Source organism: Lonchura striata, chromosome 4 (assembly GCF_046129695.1).
Source record: "Lonchura striata isolate bLonStr1 chromosome 4, bLonStr1.mat, whole genome shotgun sequence".
Classification (NCBI taxonomy): domain Eukaryota; kingdom Metazoa; phylum Chordata; class Aves; order Passeriformes; family Estrildidae; genus Lonchura; species Lonchura striata.
The window spans coordinates 21837225-21854008 of record NC_134606.1 but is presented as its reverse complement, the minus strand read 5'-3'; the positions used below and the strand labels follow the sequence as shown (position 1 = coordinate 21854008).

Below are 16784 nucleotides of genomic sequence, written 5' to 3'. Positions count from 1 at the left end.
ACATAATAACTTTGAGAATTACATACCCTTTCTGTTTCTCATCAGTGCTTCATTTTACAACTGAGGTAGGTGGTAGAGAATATCCAAAATACAAACTTGTTTAAGCACCAAAGGTCATGACTTATTTCTAGATCAAATAAGGGGCAGAAAATGTGTAAAAAATAAGTGACAGGATGATTCTGAGGTGTCAGAGTTAAATAATACTGGTCTATGTTATATCATCTATTGAACAAGTCAAATTGTATTTTTGGTGAATTGCAGGGAGTATAGAATGTGTAGAAAGTTCTCTTTACAGGATGTTGTGTTCAGAAGTTATGACAGGTACATATTACAATTATTAGATAGGTACATAGCCAATGTAATTTAAAAATATTTATGTGATTATGAAATTGATTGGTGTCCTTATTTGGATAAAGATTGTACTACATATTGGGTTTAAGAAGTTTCTAAGCTGTTTAGTTAGAGATATTAATATGATGTTGCATCTGTTCTGAAAGTAGTATGAATTTATGCATTTAATAGCCAAAATTCTATGGTAGTTTAAAGTATTTGCCTTTAAAAGAGGGCATGTTATGTAAACAGCAGAACTGATATGAAAGCTTTACCATAGGGATAGGAAGTAAGAAGGACCTAATTTTTTTCCACAGTTTGTTTGATCTTTGATCTCAAGTTTGTAGGATGTACTTGCAGTACATAATATAGTGAAACTGGAGCGCTGTGTGCAGTTCTGGCGTCTGCAGTTAAAGGTGTTTGAATGCATCCAGAGGAAGACAACAATGCCTGTGAAAGGGCTGGAAGAAATTGCCTGTGGGGAGTGGCTGAGGACTCTGGGCTTTTCTACTCCAGACAAAAGGAGGCTGAGGGGTGGCCTCATTGCTCTGTGCAGCTTCCTGAGGAGTGGAAGGGGAGAGGGAGGTGCTGATCTCTTCTCCCTGGTATCCAGTGGTAGGGTGCATGGAAATAGTTCAAAACTGCATCCAGAGAAATACCAACGTGAAATTAGGAAGCATTTCTTACTAAAAGGGTGGTCAAATATTGTAACAGGCTTTTAAGAGTGATGATGGATGATCCAAACCTGTCACTGCAGATGGACAGTGTCCACAGCAAGATGCTTCAGCTTTTGGTCAGCCCTTAAGCGATCCAGCAGTTGGACTAGGTGATTGTTATAGGTCCCTTCTAACTCAGGTATTCTATTCTGGTTTTGTTGTTTTCTATTCTAAGTAGCTTTGATATCACTTGAAATGCAGTTAGAAAGTTTTAATTTTTGTAATGAGAAATAGAGTATAAACACACATTGAATAAATAAGTAATAGTACATGTTTTCATTGCATTTCATGTGATTACCTTTTCTTCAGTGCTCTCCATATTCTGTAAAGTAGCCTCAGACAATCAAAGGAACAATGAAACTGTCTAAATACGTTTATTTTTTCCTTCAACAGGGTACAGAAGTGTTCTGAAATTAACCAAATGAACCCTCAGAATTTAGCTGTGGTGTTTTCCTCTTGCTTATTTCAAACTAAAGGCCAAACTAGTGAAGAAGTCAATGTAATTGAAGATCTAATTAAAAATTATGTGCAACTTTTTCATGTAGGTATATTCATATATATCTTACCTGCTCAGATGTTAGAGATTCAAAATTACAAAAGTCTGCTTTAAAATGGTCTTCCTACTAGTTCAAGAGCTGAGGCTTTACAGGATTTTTGAACTCTAATTCAGTGGATGTTTTTCTTTGGCCTGCTTTAGATTTTATTTCCCAGTTAGTTTAACCTGTGTAGGAAAGACTGTTTATGGGATGCTATGAGCTACTGTTTTCCAAAATGATGCTCATTCTCCTTGCTGTCAAAAGCTTACTAAATTTAAGAAAATTTTATGATTATGATTATTAAAATAATGCTTCTAATCAAATTTTATAGGTCTGATCAGAACTGAAGCATGGAAGGATTTTGTGTTCTTAGTCTCCGAGCTGTGATTACAATTTGTTTGGTTCCTTAGACCCAGTAATAATGTTAAATCCAATTGGACAGAAAAGCTACTACTAACAGCACTTTGTATTGGCCATTTTGATTTGGAGTTGACTGTGCCACTATAACATTGTTTTGCAGTTTTTCATTGATTCCCTTCTGTTTCAATGTTCAGTATTCCATTAAGTTTATGAGTCCCATCAATGAAGAGCTGTTTCTGATTGATAGAATATTTTGCATTCCCATTTCTATAAGAAGATGATTGGTGGTATTGGCAATTGTTACCATAACTATTATTAATCACTCCAAAATTATTTATTTATACAGATAAATGAAGACCAAGTCAAACAAATGGACATAGAGAACAGTTTTATTACCAAGTGGAAAGACACTCAGGTAAGTGTCCAGTTAGGCATGGATAAAAGGGAGTGAGGCCTTGACATCTCTGTACTTAGGTGTGGGTGTTCTTCTGTTCATCGCTGAGGCAGCATCACCCCAGGCACTGCACAGTTGCTAAGTCATGCTTGAACCAGGTGTGAGATAAAGTGGCTCAGCTCACCTTCTTACTCTCCTCATCAGTTCTCTGCAGCAGTTTGCTACAGGCTTCCAGTTAGGGTTAAAACTAATGATGTGGTGCAATTGATGATGTAACAGCAGCACTGTAATTGTGTAAATGTCATGGGTAATTGCAACTTAGGCCTCAAGCAGATACGATTAAGAATTGTAAGAATTCTTTACATTTAACAACTGATAGTTGGGCATCATGGCATCAAAATGTGTGCATATATGTGGGAACATCAGTGATGTAGATACTTAATACTTTGGAACATATAGGTTGCCCCAGTATTACTATCTCTGGTGATGCAGAATGTTCAGAGAACAACTCAACTGAATTTCTGCTGAATTACTCAAAGTTCACATGTCTGAAATGTCACTGAAGTTCTGTTCCAGGTGGCACTTCATTAGTTGTTTTTCATTTTCTGTCCACCATATACTTATGCCAGATGTTGCAGTAATTTACATCACATTTTCTCTCCATACGGTTGTTTATGTGAGCCCAGTGGAAATCATGTGTCAGCTTCATTCTTATTTCCAACCTTTTTCTGTAATATCATCTGAAAAGCAAATTTTATAACTAAATGAGCCTTTTTGAGTCTGTGCCACTATAATTAAGCAGCTTTCTTCAAAGTAGCTTTGTAATGCTTTTCCTCACAAATGCTTCCATTAGTTTTCTATTCTCAAAGATGAAACTAACTTAAAAGTTGCTGTTTTTCAAAATGTTAATGTTCTTTAAAATTCAGCACTGCCACTTATTTTTCTATAGAAATGTAATCTTAGCTTCTGTAAATTGGTCAAAATGTATCCCAAAGTTCAACTGTTTATATATATATATATATATATGAATATATGTCTTTCTATATACTTTTCTTAACCTTTTCCTCTGTTTGTAGTAGTATATAAATAATTAAATACTGTTCTCAAAAATGAAGACACAAATTGTTATCTTAGTGTTAATTTGATTATTAATTCTTTATATTTGCCTATTAATAGAATGGTACACCTGGTGAGTCCCTGTTTCTGCCTTAATTTTTCTCCCTATGCTCTGATCGTCACTTATTTTTTAGGAAATACTTTTTGGTACTGGAGATGAATTGCAATCTTTTGAAGATGCTTATGACTGTACTAAAAGGGAATTAGAGCAGGCAAAATATGAGACACTTTTAACTTTAGAAAAATAATTTCTCATCCATGAAGGTAATTTTATTGTCATAGATGAGCAAACCTAGTAACAATGGAAAACTGTTACATCCCTTCTCATAAATCATACTTTTTATTGTGATCATAAGATGTTGGATTATTTCCTTTCTAATTTGAGTTATTTGTTGTTAGACATTCTTAAATAATATTTGAGTATATGAAATTATTATACATGTCATAAATTTACTTTAGCTGATTATTCCCCATTAGCCTTGTGTGCAAAGTCTAGCCTTTTCTCCAACAAATTTGAAGAGTTATATTTAACAGAGGTTGATATCAAGAGTATTTGTTTTAATTCTTTCTTTAATTAGGTAATGACAAGTTTTTATTGTGATTAAAAATCATAAATAATTATTTGTAGTAATGAATTTTTATTTTCTTGATATGTCCATATGGCTGTGTGACTGAAAATAGTCTGTTATTTGTAATTTTTCATCTCACTTTTAACTAAGTAATTTTGGAGTTACAGTCCTTTTTCATTATTTTAAATTCTGTTAATCTGTTTTGATTCTAAAGTGAACCTGAGTAACCTTCAAATCAGAGTTACGGGTCTGGAAGTTTAAGACACTGAGATACACTCATGTCTTAGTCTTTGTAGTCTTAAATGTAAATTTAAAATTTCCATTTATGCCATGTCTCTCTTAATTTTCCTGCTCTTGAATCTATATTTGTAAATTAATGTTAGTTTTGTTTGATATGATTATGTAGGAGTTATTCAGGGGTTGGATTTTTCTCCTGAATCTGTGATAAATAATTATATTCTCCTTACTTAAAATGTTAATTTTTAACAATCAAATTTTTAAATTCTTTCTTTTTAGGTTTCCCAGGCTGGAGATTTGCTTATTGAAGTTTATGTGGAAAGAAAGGAGCCAGACTGCAGTATTATAATCAGGGTTAGTGTGTAAAAATTATACAGTGATTTTTATAAAGCACTTTTTTTGGAAGTGTATCACATTTATTTTAATATATGTTTTTGTATAAGAACACAATGAAAGTATGAATTTATGTTTATCACTGTTCTTTTGAATATTTTGTTTTAGAATTTACTCTGTTGCCTAAATTATGTAAAGACTGATTTTTATGCATTTTTGCATTTTTGAGAAAAATTCTAAGAAAAATGATACTATTTTAAAGTGGAGATGTCCTGTTTTAGTTTTGCTGTAGTATAAAACAGTATAAATTTTCCCAACTCTACATTAACAAATACACAATGAATGTTGGTTTTATTTGATTTTTAGTTATGACCACTAAAATGACATTCCTCCTTTCTTGTTGCTGTGGCTCTCTTCTTTAAGTGTTAAGAAACCAAAGCTTGTTACTAACTATAATAGAGATTTTTGACCTTTCTGTTTAGCAGTGTATTTAAACACCTGCATCTCCATGTAGTAGTATTCTGTTATTTTTTATTACACTTCTCTTTTTTTTTTCCCTTTTTGTTCTGTTCAGCATATGGCTCTCAAACACTTTTGTTTGTACATATATGGGGTATGTGGTATACATAGATGGACATATGCACATAAGAAATGCTTTTTAAAATAGGAATAAAAATGGGAATATGCATTGCTAAGATAAAAAAAAAAATGGTGCTTCTCTAATATTTATCTTCCCACACCCAAGAAAATATATCAAAGCTATTTTTTTCCCATATTTTTCTGGAGTAAAGAGAACAATTTTAAAGCTACCAATTTAAGAGTCATCTTTAAAATATAACTTCAGTCTTAGAGAACAAAAGAAGGAAAACCTGCTTGAATCTGAAGGATATTTTATGGGTTTCCAGCTCATATATTTACTGTAATTTTTATTTTCCCTTAGGGCAATTGCAGGGAGGAAGACTTTGAAAAACTCTATCAGAAATCAGTAATTGAAATGTATTGTAAACTGACTCAATTTGTATTACAGGTATCACCTTTGATGGAAGCAGAGGAATTAACTAATGATGTTTTAGGAATCAAAAAAATTATTCCCAGCAAAGATGATATCTGGACTGCTTTTGAAGTACTTGAAAATGGAGAATTAGGTTAGTGACACTTAAATGTATACATGTCAATCAGCTTTTATCTTAGTTTTTCAATATTTAATATCATCAAAAGTTTAAAGACTTCATGGAAACAAAAAATCACTTTCATGCCAATGTTTTACATTTGATTGTTGTGGCATCTGCATGATTTCTTTCTTCACTTTGCCAGAAAAGATGTGATGAATTGTTTTAAAACTACTTATAAATTAAGGGCTGAGAAGGTGTTCTTTATATTCCAGTGCTTTGCAGTTCATTAATCATCAGCTATAGAAAAGTAGGTCTTACTAGTAAGTCTTAAGAGTAAAACCCTATTTTCATAAGGATGTCAGCACTTGATTTTATAAGCAATAAAGCTTTCCAAAAATTAAATGAGAAAACACATCATACTTAGGAGAAAGGATCTTTTTTCTTTTGCTTATTCAAATATTTAATATATGTAGGTACAAAAAGGAGGCATAAAGTGTGTAATTCTTTACACACTTTAAAGTGTGTAAATTTGTTTGAAATATGGCTTTGCTGCTAACAAAAGCAAATATCACATGGCCACACCATGAATGGTAAAGAGGCTTTAACATTGGGTATACTTTATACATGCTGGAGCATGTTTAAAATGCTGGAGAATTTTATTGTTAAACATAACTAAAATAACATAAAGCAATAGGGATTTTGTTAATTAAAAGATATTTTGATTAATATTCCCTAAGGTAATCTTAGGGAAATTTTGAAGAGTATATGGGTACAGAAATAGGTAACACCTATTTTCATTTCCTACTAAGTTGCTGCTCTTAAATATTTTCATGTTACAGAGGAAGACTGTGAATCTGTATATTTCTGTAGTGAAGATACCTGTTTTCAAGTCAAGAAAAAAAAAAAAGAAAGTGGACAAAATAAGATTACTAAATATTGTTCAAATATTTTTTATTACTTTTGTGTATTTGATTTTCAGATGCATTTTACTAATATTACTTATGTACTCAGTCTGAGCCTGGCAGTATAAAAAACTAGGATGGAAGTGTATTCTCCCTTTCATCTGAAAATAAATTATCCTGGGCCCTCTTTATATCTTACAGCCTTCTGGTGATGCTGTATAGAGATGTAATGCAGAGTTCATTTCCAGATTAATAGATTTGGGTTACAACTGAAAAAGAATGCTAGCATCTCTTATCTTTAGAAGAGTCCTGATAATTCCTACTAGTACAGTACAAATCATATTTCTTTAGACTGAATAATGGGAAAAAAAATTGAATTTTATTTTCTTAAACTTGATATATGACACTTACAGAAACATAAAAATTAAACTAGATATGGCCAAAAGAACAAAAAAGTAAATAAACAGACCCCACAACAGCTTCTTCAGGTATTTAGGTGCAACAACTGATGTTTTAGTGGGGTATTCAAATGTTGTCTGAACTAATGACTATGGAAGACAAACAAAATTAGGAGTGAGACACTACAGACCCTACATAGCACAATAAATATGGGCAGGACGTTAGAGTGTATCCTACTGAAAGAAGAGTTTTCAACACAGAGTGAAATAGTACACCAGTGTTTTACATCCAAAACAAACAACCAAAAAGCAAACTAAATTAAGTCCTAATTCATCACCTGACTTCTGTCAATAGCAATTGTGTTGATGAACTGTGTTCTTCATGGATCCCTTTCTGGAAGAATCAGTGCATCAGAACAAGTGAATAGCTTTTTCAAAATAAAAATAATGTTGTTGTAAAGAGACACTCAGGTAGACTCCTATGGCTGAACCTAACAGGTTTGCAGAGGGCGGGAGCACAGACAAAATTAGTTGTGGAAAATACTTGGTCCAAATGTGACACTGAAGAGCTAAAACGCTACTTGAGTCCTTGCTCCTGCAAGTTAATTCTACTAGTGTCATTTGACAAACGCCATGAAGCATTTACAAATTAGTTGAAATATTTACACATAATGACAGAAAAAAAGTTTGCATATTTGTTTCAAATGTACATCGGTAATCATAATGTCTTTCAGATAAAAATTAATTTTCTGTATTTTTCCTGGTGTGGTCTGTTACCTGTCCAGTACATGGTGGTATTCTGCTTGTTACATTCAAACCTGATTTTTTTTTACTTTTAAAGTTTTTATTTTACTTTTTAATATATACTGTCAGGAGAGCAATCCCTGAGAAAGCAAGAAAATTAGAATAATATTTTATAGAAAGTAATTTTCTACTAATGTTGTTTAAGGTGAAAACGACTGGTTTAGAATATTTACTAGCATATGATGACCTAAGTGAAAGAAAGGGTAATTGAATGTATGTGTTGACTGTTGCTGTTCAAGATACTAGAATCGCAATATTAAAAAATCAGCTAAATTATTTGCATATAGAAAAGCTGCAATAATTAATGATTTTATCAAGCCTAATGCAAAATATTTAATACCATATGCTTTTACAAAATATGGTGTATATAATTTTTTAATAATATGTGATTGATGGATAGTTTGTAAATGAAGTGTGTTACCAGTAAAATAGCTAATGGTTTTCAGCATGATTTATGTACCATGTAATCCATGATGACAGATGGTCTTAAATGTAACTCTAAATAAAACAGTAGGTGTTTACTGTGGGAGTGCTGGTGTTCTATGAAAATGTGGTGATTTGCCAGTCTCTTGCCTTTGATTTATAAAGTTCTTCTCCTTAAAGTGGATTTTCTCTCTTGTACAAAAGCATCAAGTGTTCAAGCTTTATCACATCAGAGACCAAAGTTTCCCAAAAAATTCAGAAGTTTGACCATTTAAAACAAAAGATCTGGAAGAAGTGGTGTTAATATAGGGGTTGGGCTGCTATTTTCAGAGTGATGCTGTTGTTAGGCTGCTTTGGTGTCATGTCTGAATAATGAAATCTTTATATGGGTGGTATCACATCTCTTACAGGTTGTGTAGGTATTTTTTCATCCCAAAATAGCAGTGTTTTTTTCTGTCGTGTAAGTGGGTTATTTGTGGCTGCTGCTTTCTGAGGCTCCAATGTTCAGGTGTTCTAGAAAATACTATCTGCTAGACTGTAGTGCTGGAGAGTCCCAAAGCAGCTGTTGACATTTCATATTCATCTACCATAGCAGGAATGAAAAATGAGATTATGGCTGCATACTTTGCCCTTCAGTACTCAAGGGACATGGCTAGACTGTGTGACCCAACATGAGAGTGTCACAGAGGTGTGACTTTTCAGGAGTCGTACCCAGCTCTTCTCAAGACCTGACCCACATAAATTAGTATGCAAATGGAACACAGATATATTTTATCTCTCTTTGGAGATAAAATGACATTTGAACCCACAAAGCCATTGTTAAGGTTTTTGTGGGTTCATGAATTACAGCAGGTAAGCTCAGCTTGGTGCTGAGCAGGTGAAAGCCTTCAGGGGTGTGAATGTGTCTTCCCCCACTCACATCAGTGTTGCATCAGGCTGTGCTGTTCATGTGACAGATTTCTGCTGATCTGATAATGCAGATTTAGGGACAATTTGCAAGATCTTTTTTGCCTTCATTTGATAGGTGAACTGGGGTTTGCATGGAGTACTGGCTGGGCTTTCTTATCCCTGCAGTTTTCCAATTCTGGGCTAGGACTCAGTTTCTCTTCTAGGATGGATGATGCCTATCAAAAAATGTGTGTTTGAGCATCTGAAGTTTTCCAGTGCACGCATACAGTCTAGTCATGCCTTCAGTGGTAGTTAAATCTTGCTGCACTTCTTGTACAAGATTGAAATACACAGGTGCAAGTTTGGATATTCCCTAGCCACTGCAACAGGGAGAAGATCTAGTAAGACCACATGCTTTTCCCCTCTAGTAAAAAGAATCTAATGAAACCAGATGTTTCAGTGTTTCCCCTCTAGTAAAAAGAATCTAATGAAACCAGATGTTTCAGTGTTTCCCCTCTAGTAAAAAGAATCTAATGAAACCAGATCTAACTAATGTTTTAGTCTGTTTTGATCAATAACAGACAGTATAATGCATACCAGTTGGAGGCATTTTTTTTCACTGTGATCACTCCAAATTCTTTGGTTCTTTGAATGCAGAGAATTGGTAGCTCTGATGTTTCATTTTCATACTGAGCATAGGCCAGTAAGCACAGTATAGCAGAAGGTCTCAGTTCTGCTTGATCATATTTAGGCATGCATTGTAATAGGTCCTAACTTCTATATTTCATTTGAAAGCAGTGCTTTAGTGTCTTTACATTAAAAATTTAACATTACAAAAGGGTCATTGAACATTTGACTACTGCTTGTTTAGTTTTATATTCATTACCTGTGAAAACACTGCCAGCAAAGGTATTGTCAGTGAAGTGCCTAATTGTCTTATTTTGAAAGCAGTATTTTTCTTCTATAGTTCAAAGTCAATGAGACCTTGTGTACAGGCAAATATAACATGTGAGGGCCTCCAGTATTGTTGGGTTTTCTTTTTACTTTAATTCTAGATTTTTGTGTTGTGTTTCTTTGGCATTTTTCAGAGCGTCCTCTGCATTATACAGAGAATGTACTAGAACAAGTTCTTCACTGGAGTTCACTACCAGAGCCTGGCACTGCATACCTAATAATAAAGAGATTTCTAACAGCAGACATGGCGAATCTCTACAGTGGTATGTATTTTTTTATTTAGTTACTTTACATGGAAATATGAGGATGACAATTGTTTTCAGTGGAGCAAAGTGTCCCAGAACAACTGAATTACTGCTACTTCATAAAAGTTACAGATTTACAGAGTGTTGTGGTGACTCCCTATGGAAACACAGAGATTATGGATGTTTGTTTCATTGAAACATAAAAGTGTACAGAAATTCTTCAGTTAGTTCACACTTTGTGAACTTCTGTGAAGCTTGAAACTGCTCTTATCTAGGACATATCATTGGAATATATTTCTATAACTATGGTATACTAATAGAAATTTCTCTTATCTAATTTGTTGCCTCCAAACTACAAAGCTAATTTCATGGAATATTCTGAGTTAGAAGGAACCCAGAAGGATAATCAAAGTCCAACTCCTCACCTTACACAGGACAGTCCCAGGAATAACACCTGTTCCTGAGAGCATTGTCCAAATGCTTCTTGAACTCTCAGACTGGTGCTGTGACCACTTCCCTGGGGAGCCTTTTCCAGTGCTCAATGACCTTCTGGGGGAAGCTTTCCTGATACCCAACCTAAACTTCCCTTCTATAACTTCAGATCATTCTGTTATCCTGATCTCTTATCAGTGTCTGCCTCTCTGCTTCCCCTCACAACAAAGTTTTTGACTGCAGTGAGGTCTTCCCTCAGTCTTCTCCAGACTGAGCAGACCAAGTGCCCTCAGCCACTCCTTATACTTGAGGGCTTCCCCTGAAGGCCCTTCACCATCTTTGTTGCCCTCCTTTGGACACTCTCTAATAGGATTATAGCCTTCTTATATTGTGGTTCCCAAAATTGCCCCCAGCACTGGAGGTGAGGCTACCCCAGTGCAGAGCAGAGCAGGACAATCCCCTCCCTTGGCCAGCTAGTGATGCTGTGCCTGATGCAACCCAGGACAGGGTTGGCCCATCTGGCTGGTGACTCCATTCAACTTTCTGTTGACCAGGGCCCCCAGATCCCTTTCTGTGGCACTGCTTTCCAGCATCTCATTCCCCAGCCTGTCCAGAGGCATCCAGGGTTGCCCCATTCCAGGTGACATACTCATTTGAATGACATACTCAAGCAACTGAACAATTCAGAGAGTATATGGCCTTTAAAAGGGGGCTGACTTTTAAAATACAGATCAAGTATATAGTGAATATACACAGTTTACACATTTCCTTAGTCTATTTTTTTTCCACATAATACCTGGCTTTAAGTCTCCTGTGTAATATGTATTATCTGCTTTGCGAGAAGTGGAAGTTTAGAAGTTCAAAAATTATATCCTGTTTTCAAGCAGTTGAAATCCTTTGTGCTATCACCATATAATGTGTGATGGTAACACATGATGCCTGGTTTAATCTTCATCTTATTTTATCTAATGACTCATTCAAATATATATATCTTTTCCTCTATTTCTCATACATGAAAATGTTAATCTTTCCATTCTATAGATCTCGTCTTGATTTCAAGAAGTAAAATTTATGCTACTGTGCTTATTCTTCTGAAAGTAGAGGCCTTCTTCCACCATGCTTTATGCCTGTAAAAGCATATTTCACAAATGTGAACAAACCTGAACAAGTGTGCTGCTCATGACTTTTATTGGTTGGGTTTCACTGTCCATAAATGTGTGATAGCAGATCATGAATGGAGAGAAATGGCCTACTTCATTAAAAGCTTGATATATGAACTCCCATCACCTCACTAGGTATGTGTTGAGATCAGAAGAGGAAATGGGCCATAAGGATTGTGTAAATCACTGCTCTAAGAGACACATAAAGATTAGGCTAGTGTCAATTTACAAAATGTAGTAAAGAAGAGATCTGCTGCTATTTGCACTCCTTCCTCTCTCCTGGATTTTACATCCCTTTGTTTCCCCCGCTTATTACAGTAATTGTTTGTATCAATTCCATTCAGTTCGATCTTAGTGTAGACACACTGTCTTTTGACTGTTTACATTTATTGATGTTTTTAATGTTTGTTTTAAAGTAATTAAAACCTTATCAAATAAATTATGTTGGTTTTCTCAGTGGTTTGAAAAGGAAAATTTCTGCTATATTGCAGACTTACAGTGTTGATGTCTGCAAACTTCACGTGGCAGAGTAATCTTTTGAATCCATCACTGCATGGAATGTCAGAATGAGAAAATATACTGAACGAGTTCATTGGGGAAAGGATGTTCCCAGTGTTTAGGGTACAAGGCACTTACAGTTATGGCGAGGCTCTCCATCTCAAAGTGCACAAGAAATAACTGCTAGCTTGAGAGAAGAGGGGGAGACCTCAATCTTTTCTGTCTCTTACACTCCATATGTAGTTAACTTCTTGTTACTGAATAATTTGGGCTGAAGCCAGATAGATGTCCAACCACTATGATTTCAAGTATGTTTTTTAAGAGTGGATTCAGCTCATACAAATGGGCAACTGGGTGGATGGATGTCCTCCTACTTTGCAGTAAAATGGATAGGACTCTGATCATTTAATGTTTATAATTTAATCCCATGAATATTCCTTGCTTCCCTGCTTTATGTAGTAATCTGAAAGACTAATACTTATATTCCAGATTTTTTTTTTTCTGTTAATATGACTTGAGAGATTTTCATTCTCGTCACTTTTCCCCTTTTTCTTCCTGAGTCTGTAATGTTTTTTGAAATAATGTTGGTTCAATAGTGAGCCTAAGGAACAGCTCTTTCAGCCTCATTTCATTTTGGCAACTTATCACAGTCTTTGCTATTAGTGCACCTTTTCCCTTATACATAGTACATTCTTAATTTTGATACTTACTCTCATCTTGTCCATTTTAAACTATTTTCTCATGTTCTGCAACTGAGATGAGCTCAGTTGTTCAGAACAGGGTGCCAATAACACCAAGGTTGTGGGTTTGATGCCCATGTGGGGCACTGACCCAAGAGTTGGATTCTGTGATCCTGGTGGGTCCCTCCCTACTCAGACTCTTCTGTGATTCTATGATCCAAACCTTACACTGAAGTCTAGATGTATGTTTTCTCATGTATGGAAACCAGCTTTCCTTTTCAAGGAAAAAATAGTTAGTTCATTTGTATTGATATGTTTCAGCAAATTTGTGGTGAGTCTACTGCTTTATTACAGCTTTTAGTTGGTAGTTCCTGACAATTTATTCCATAGCTTTTCATGCTTGTTGTAGGAACACTGTTTCAAGTACTGCTCAGTAGGGCAAGGTGTGCACTGTATTTTGGTATAAAAGATACTCAGGACAGCTTAATTCTATTTCAAGACCTATTTTCTTCTCCTTACCAAAAAAACTTCTCATATTAAAGTTTTATTTGTTAGAAAACCAGATATTATTTATTTGTTAAATTTACTATAAATTCTGTGTATATAGGTCCTTGAAATTTTTCTAGTACAGTGTTGTATAATTTGAATTGTAAGTATTGATTTCTGAGAACAGGGGCTGTTATTCAGAGAGATTCTTTGAAATGCAAGCTTCTAAACCATAGGTGGGATTGATCGTCCATGGATTAAGTTTACCTACTTCCTAGTTGCAAAGTTCTAGCAAGTTTAGCATATTTTGTAAATTTTGTGTCTGAAAAATACATTCTGATTAGGATACATCCCAGTTGTCTTAGATTTATTTAATGAAATGCTGGCTTCTAAAGTATATGGAGTATCATCAGTTTAGAGAATTATTTTCTCTTCCTTCAGGCTATTCTAATATCTTTTTAAGTATCAAGTGTTTGACAGACTTGCTGCCATAAGAGTGCTGGGAAGTTTAGAATGAGTTTTTGTTATGTTGTGAGCTGTGTGCAGAAATGTAAAAATCTTCCAGCTTGGTACAAATGTAGATGTATCCTGCTACTCTCATTAAGTCCTCTGCTACATTTTCTATAGTTAAAGAAAAAAAAAAAGATAAAAAGTGTTTATGATTGTGTGGATAAGGATTCATATTCTATTCTGAATACAAAATAAATATTCTTATTGGCAAAGAGACAATACATCAGGGTTTTTTTTAACTGTGCATAGATATTTGCACATATAACTGAGGACTTCTAAGTAATTTCTGATTTTAATTGCTGAAATGCATTGATTCTGGATTTAGAGTCTTATTTTTTGATATTTTATAATGCACTGCTTCTTAATAATAAAGTTTTGATATCAGATGCTCAAAGTCTAAGTGGAATTTTAATGAAAAAAGCCAATTGAGTAATTGGATAAGGATGAGATTTTCAATACACATTACACCCCCTTTACATCACAGTTTAATTTCTTATCTTGAAAGTAATATAGTAAAAAGCTAGTGGTATCATGCTGTGACTCTTAAACAAGTTGGTTCAGTATTTCCTAAATAAATGCATGATTTACAGGAGGTGCCTACACTTAACTAAAAGTAATAGATGGTGAAAGCCAACATATGGCATAAATAGTAGGCATGTAGTGTTTGAGGGTAAAGGAATAATATTATGTAATAATCTTACATGTAGCCCTGTTAATCTGGCTCCCTCTTCAAGGTGAAATGGTATTGAGTGGAATGGAGGAGAAGGCTACATCTGGCTGCCTGCTCTCTTATGTCTGCAGTCTGCTTCCAGCACTGCTTACCTCAGGGAGAGAAGAATACTTCAGAATTCTGCTGAATTCTGTGTTCTGTCATAAAGACAGTAGGAATTATTGTATTTTCCCTTGTTTTTCCTCACATTTAACTGCCATTTTAATTTGAGTTACAGTTTATATGCATGTGTCATAGCAGCATGGCAATGACTGTAATTGTTGTCCACAAGTTTTTGCTGGGGAAGGGTACTTACTGGGAAAAACGGACAAAGTAGTGAAAAAGTATACAGATATTGAGCAGCAAGGGAAACCTGAAAATACCTAGAAGTGGTGGTACAGTAGTTGATATGTACTAGTTTGCATTTTTTTATTTAGGATTTTAAATTGCTGAGAATGCACTGAAAAATCTGATCTTTAACACTGAAAGCCTTTGATAGCTCTAATATTTTTATTTTTAAATAAAAACTTTCTCAGGACAAAGATAAATGCTTTATATATAAAGCTGACTGCAAAGTTACTGTTTGGGTTTGTGTGGGAAGTGGTATTTTTTTTGAGTTTTTTATTAATTTTACCAAATATATGTGAGTTTGTGTGTATTTTAACACAAACAAAAAAATCCAGACAGACTCATTACCAAATCTGATCTTTATTGAAATGTTTTGCCTCTCAAGCACAGAGATTAAAAGTATCCATGTCATACTCCTAGTTTTAACTACACATTATACGCTGAAAGCATTCTTTGAATTAAAGTTTGTTGGTAGATTCTTTGCATGTTATCATACAAATGAAACAGAGAAGACTATTATTCCCACCAGTCATTAAAATAATAATGGTGTGTATATTTAAGAATGCCTTCCTTATGAATATAGAATATATTCATATGCTATATGAATTGAACTGTAGTATATTGTGTATATATGTGTATATAGTGTATATATGTGTATTTATGTTATATAATTAATATCCTTTTTTTTTATATATAGCATAATACCAAATCAATTTTGCCAATGTAATGTTAGTTTTTTGATATGCGGTAATACTTAAAAACTAGGAGCTTCCACTGTTGTAAAATCTTCTAAAAAAATGCTTTTTTTTTTCTTGATAGAGAAAAATGAGAAAAATAGCGTGAAAGCAGGCAATCTGAAGTACAAGGAAGAGCCATCAAAACTACTGTCTGGAAACAAATTTCAAGACCGTTACTTTGTGTTACGGGAAGGAAACTTGCTTCTGTATAAGGATATGAAGGTACAGCAGACAAACTCTCTAACAAACTTTGCATTTAGCTTTCTTTTTTGTTGGAAAAAGAAAAGACCAACAAACAGATGAACATTTCTCATATTAAATGGTAACTTCTAGAATCTGGGGCTGATGTATAAGATTTTTGTCTTGCTGTTTCACAGGTGTGAATAGGAGGAGTTTGTGTGTGTTTGTCATTTAACTATTGTAGTTATGCATGACTATAAGCTTTAAAAATTAAAAATAGAACAATGGGATTTTTGTGCTGACATTAAATTATTTGAAAACCTGCTGTAGAAAGCTGCAGCAGAAGTAATATGGAAATTAAATGAGTTCATGCCATTTATTTCACACAAAGCTCTTAAAAATTCAAACAACAGGGTTCTTATACATACACCTCTCATGATAGAAGAGATTATAGGAAACAATAACTCTCAATACACTAGGAAAATACTTCCCTGCTTCCCATAACATTTTTCAGATGTATTCTCAGTCCTCTAAAAACTAGTATGGATAATTTGGTTACTTATACCTCAGAATTCCATAGAAGTGAATTTAGTTGTGATTAATAGCAGGAAGGGTTCATTTTTAAATATTTCAGGGGAGTTTTCTTAAAACAGTGGGTTTGAGTGCATGCAGCTTATATTAAAGTATAAAGCCAAATAGTATTAATAAAGAACTATACTTTAGTTCC

The 16784-nt window shown here is 34.2% G+C and overlaps 1 protein-coding gene across 1 annotated transcript in view; it reads left to right on the top strand.

The window, feature by feature from the left end:
- Positions 1–16784, top strand: part of ARAP2 (ArfGAP with RhoGAP domain, ankyrin repeat and PH domain 2) — a 109656-nt gene that overhangs the window by 78648 nt on the left and 14224 nt on the right. The window contains exons 23-28 of the mRNA XM_031504565.2: positions 1440–1587; positions 2289–2357; positions 4538–4612; positions 5619–5736; positions 10207–10335; positions 15960–16099. Of these exons, the coding sequence (XP_031360425.2) occupies positions 1440–1587; positions 2289–2357; positions 4538–4612; positions 5619–5736; positions 10207–10335; positions 15960–16099 (679 nt within the window). The remainder of the gene's footprint in view (positions 1–1439; positions 1588–2288; positions 2358–4537; positions 4613–5618; positions 5737–10206; positions 10336–15959; positions 16100–16784) is intronic.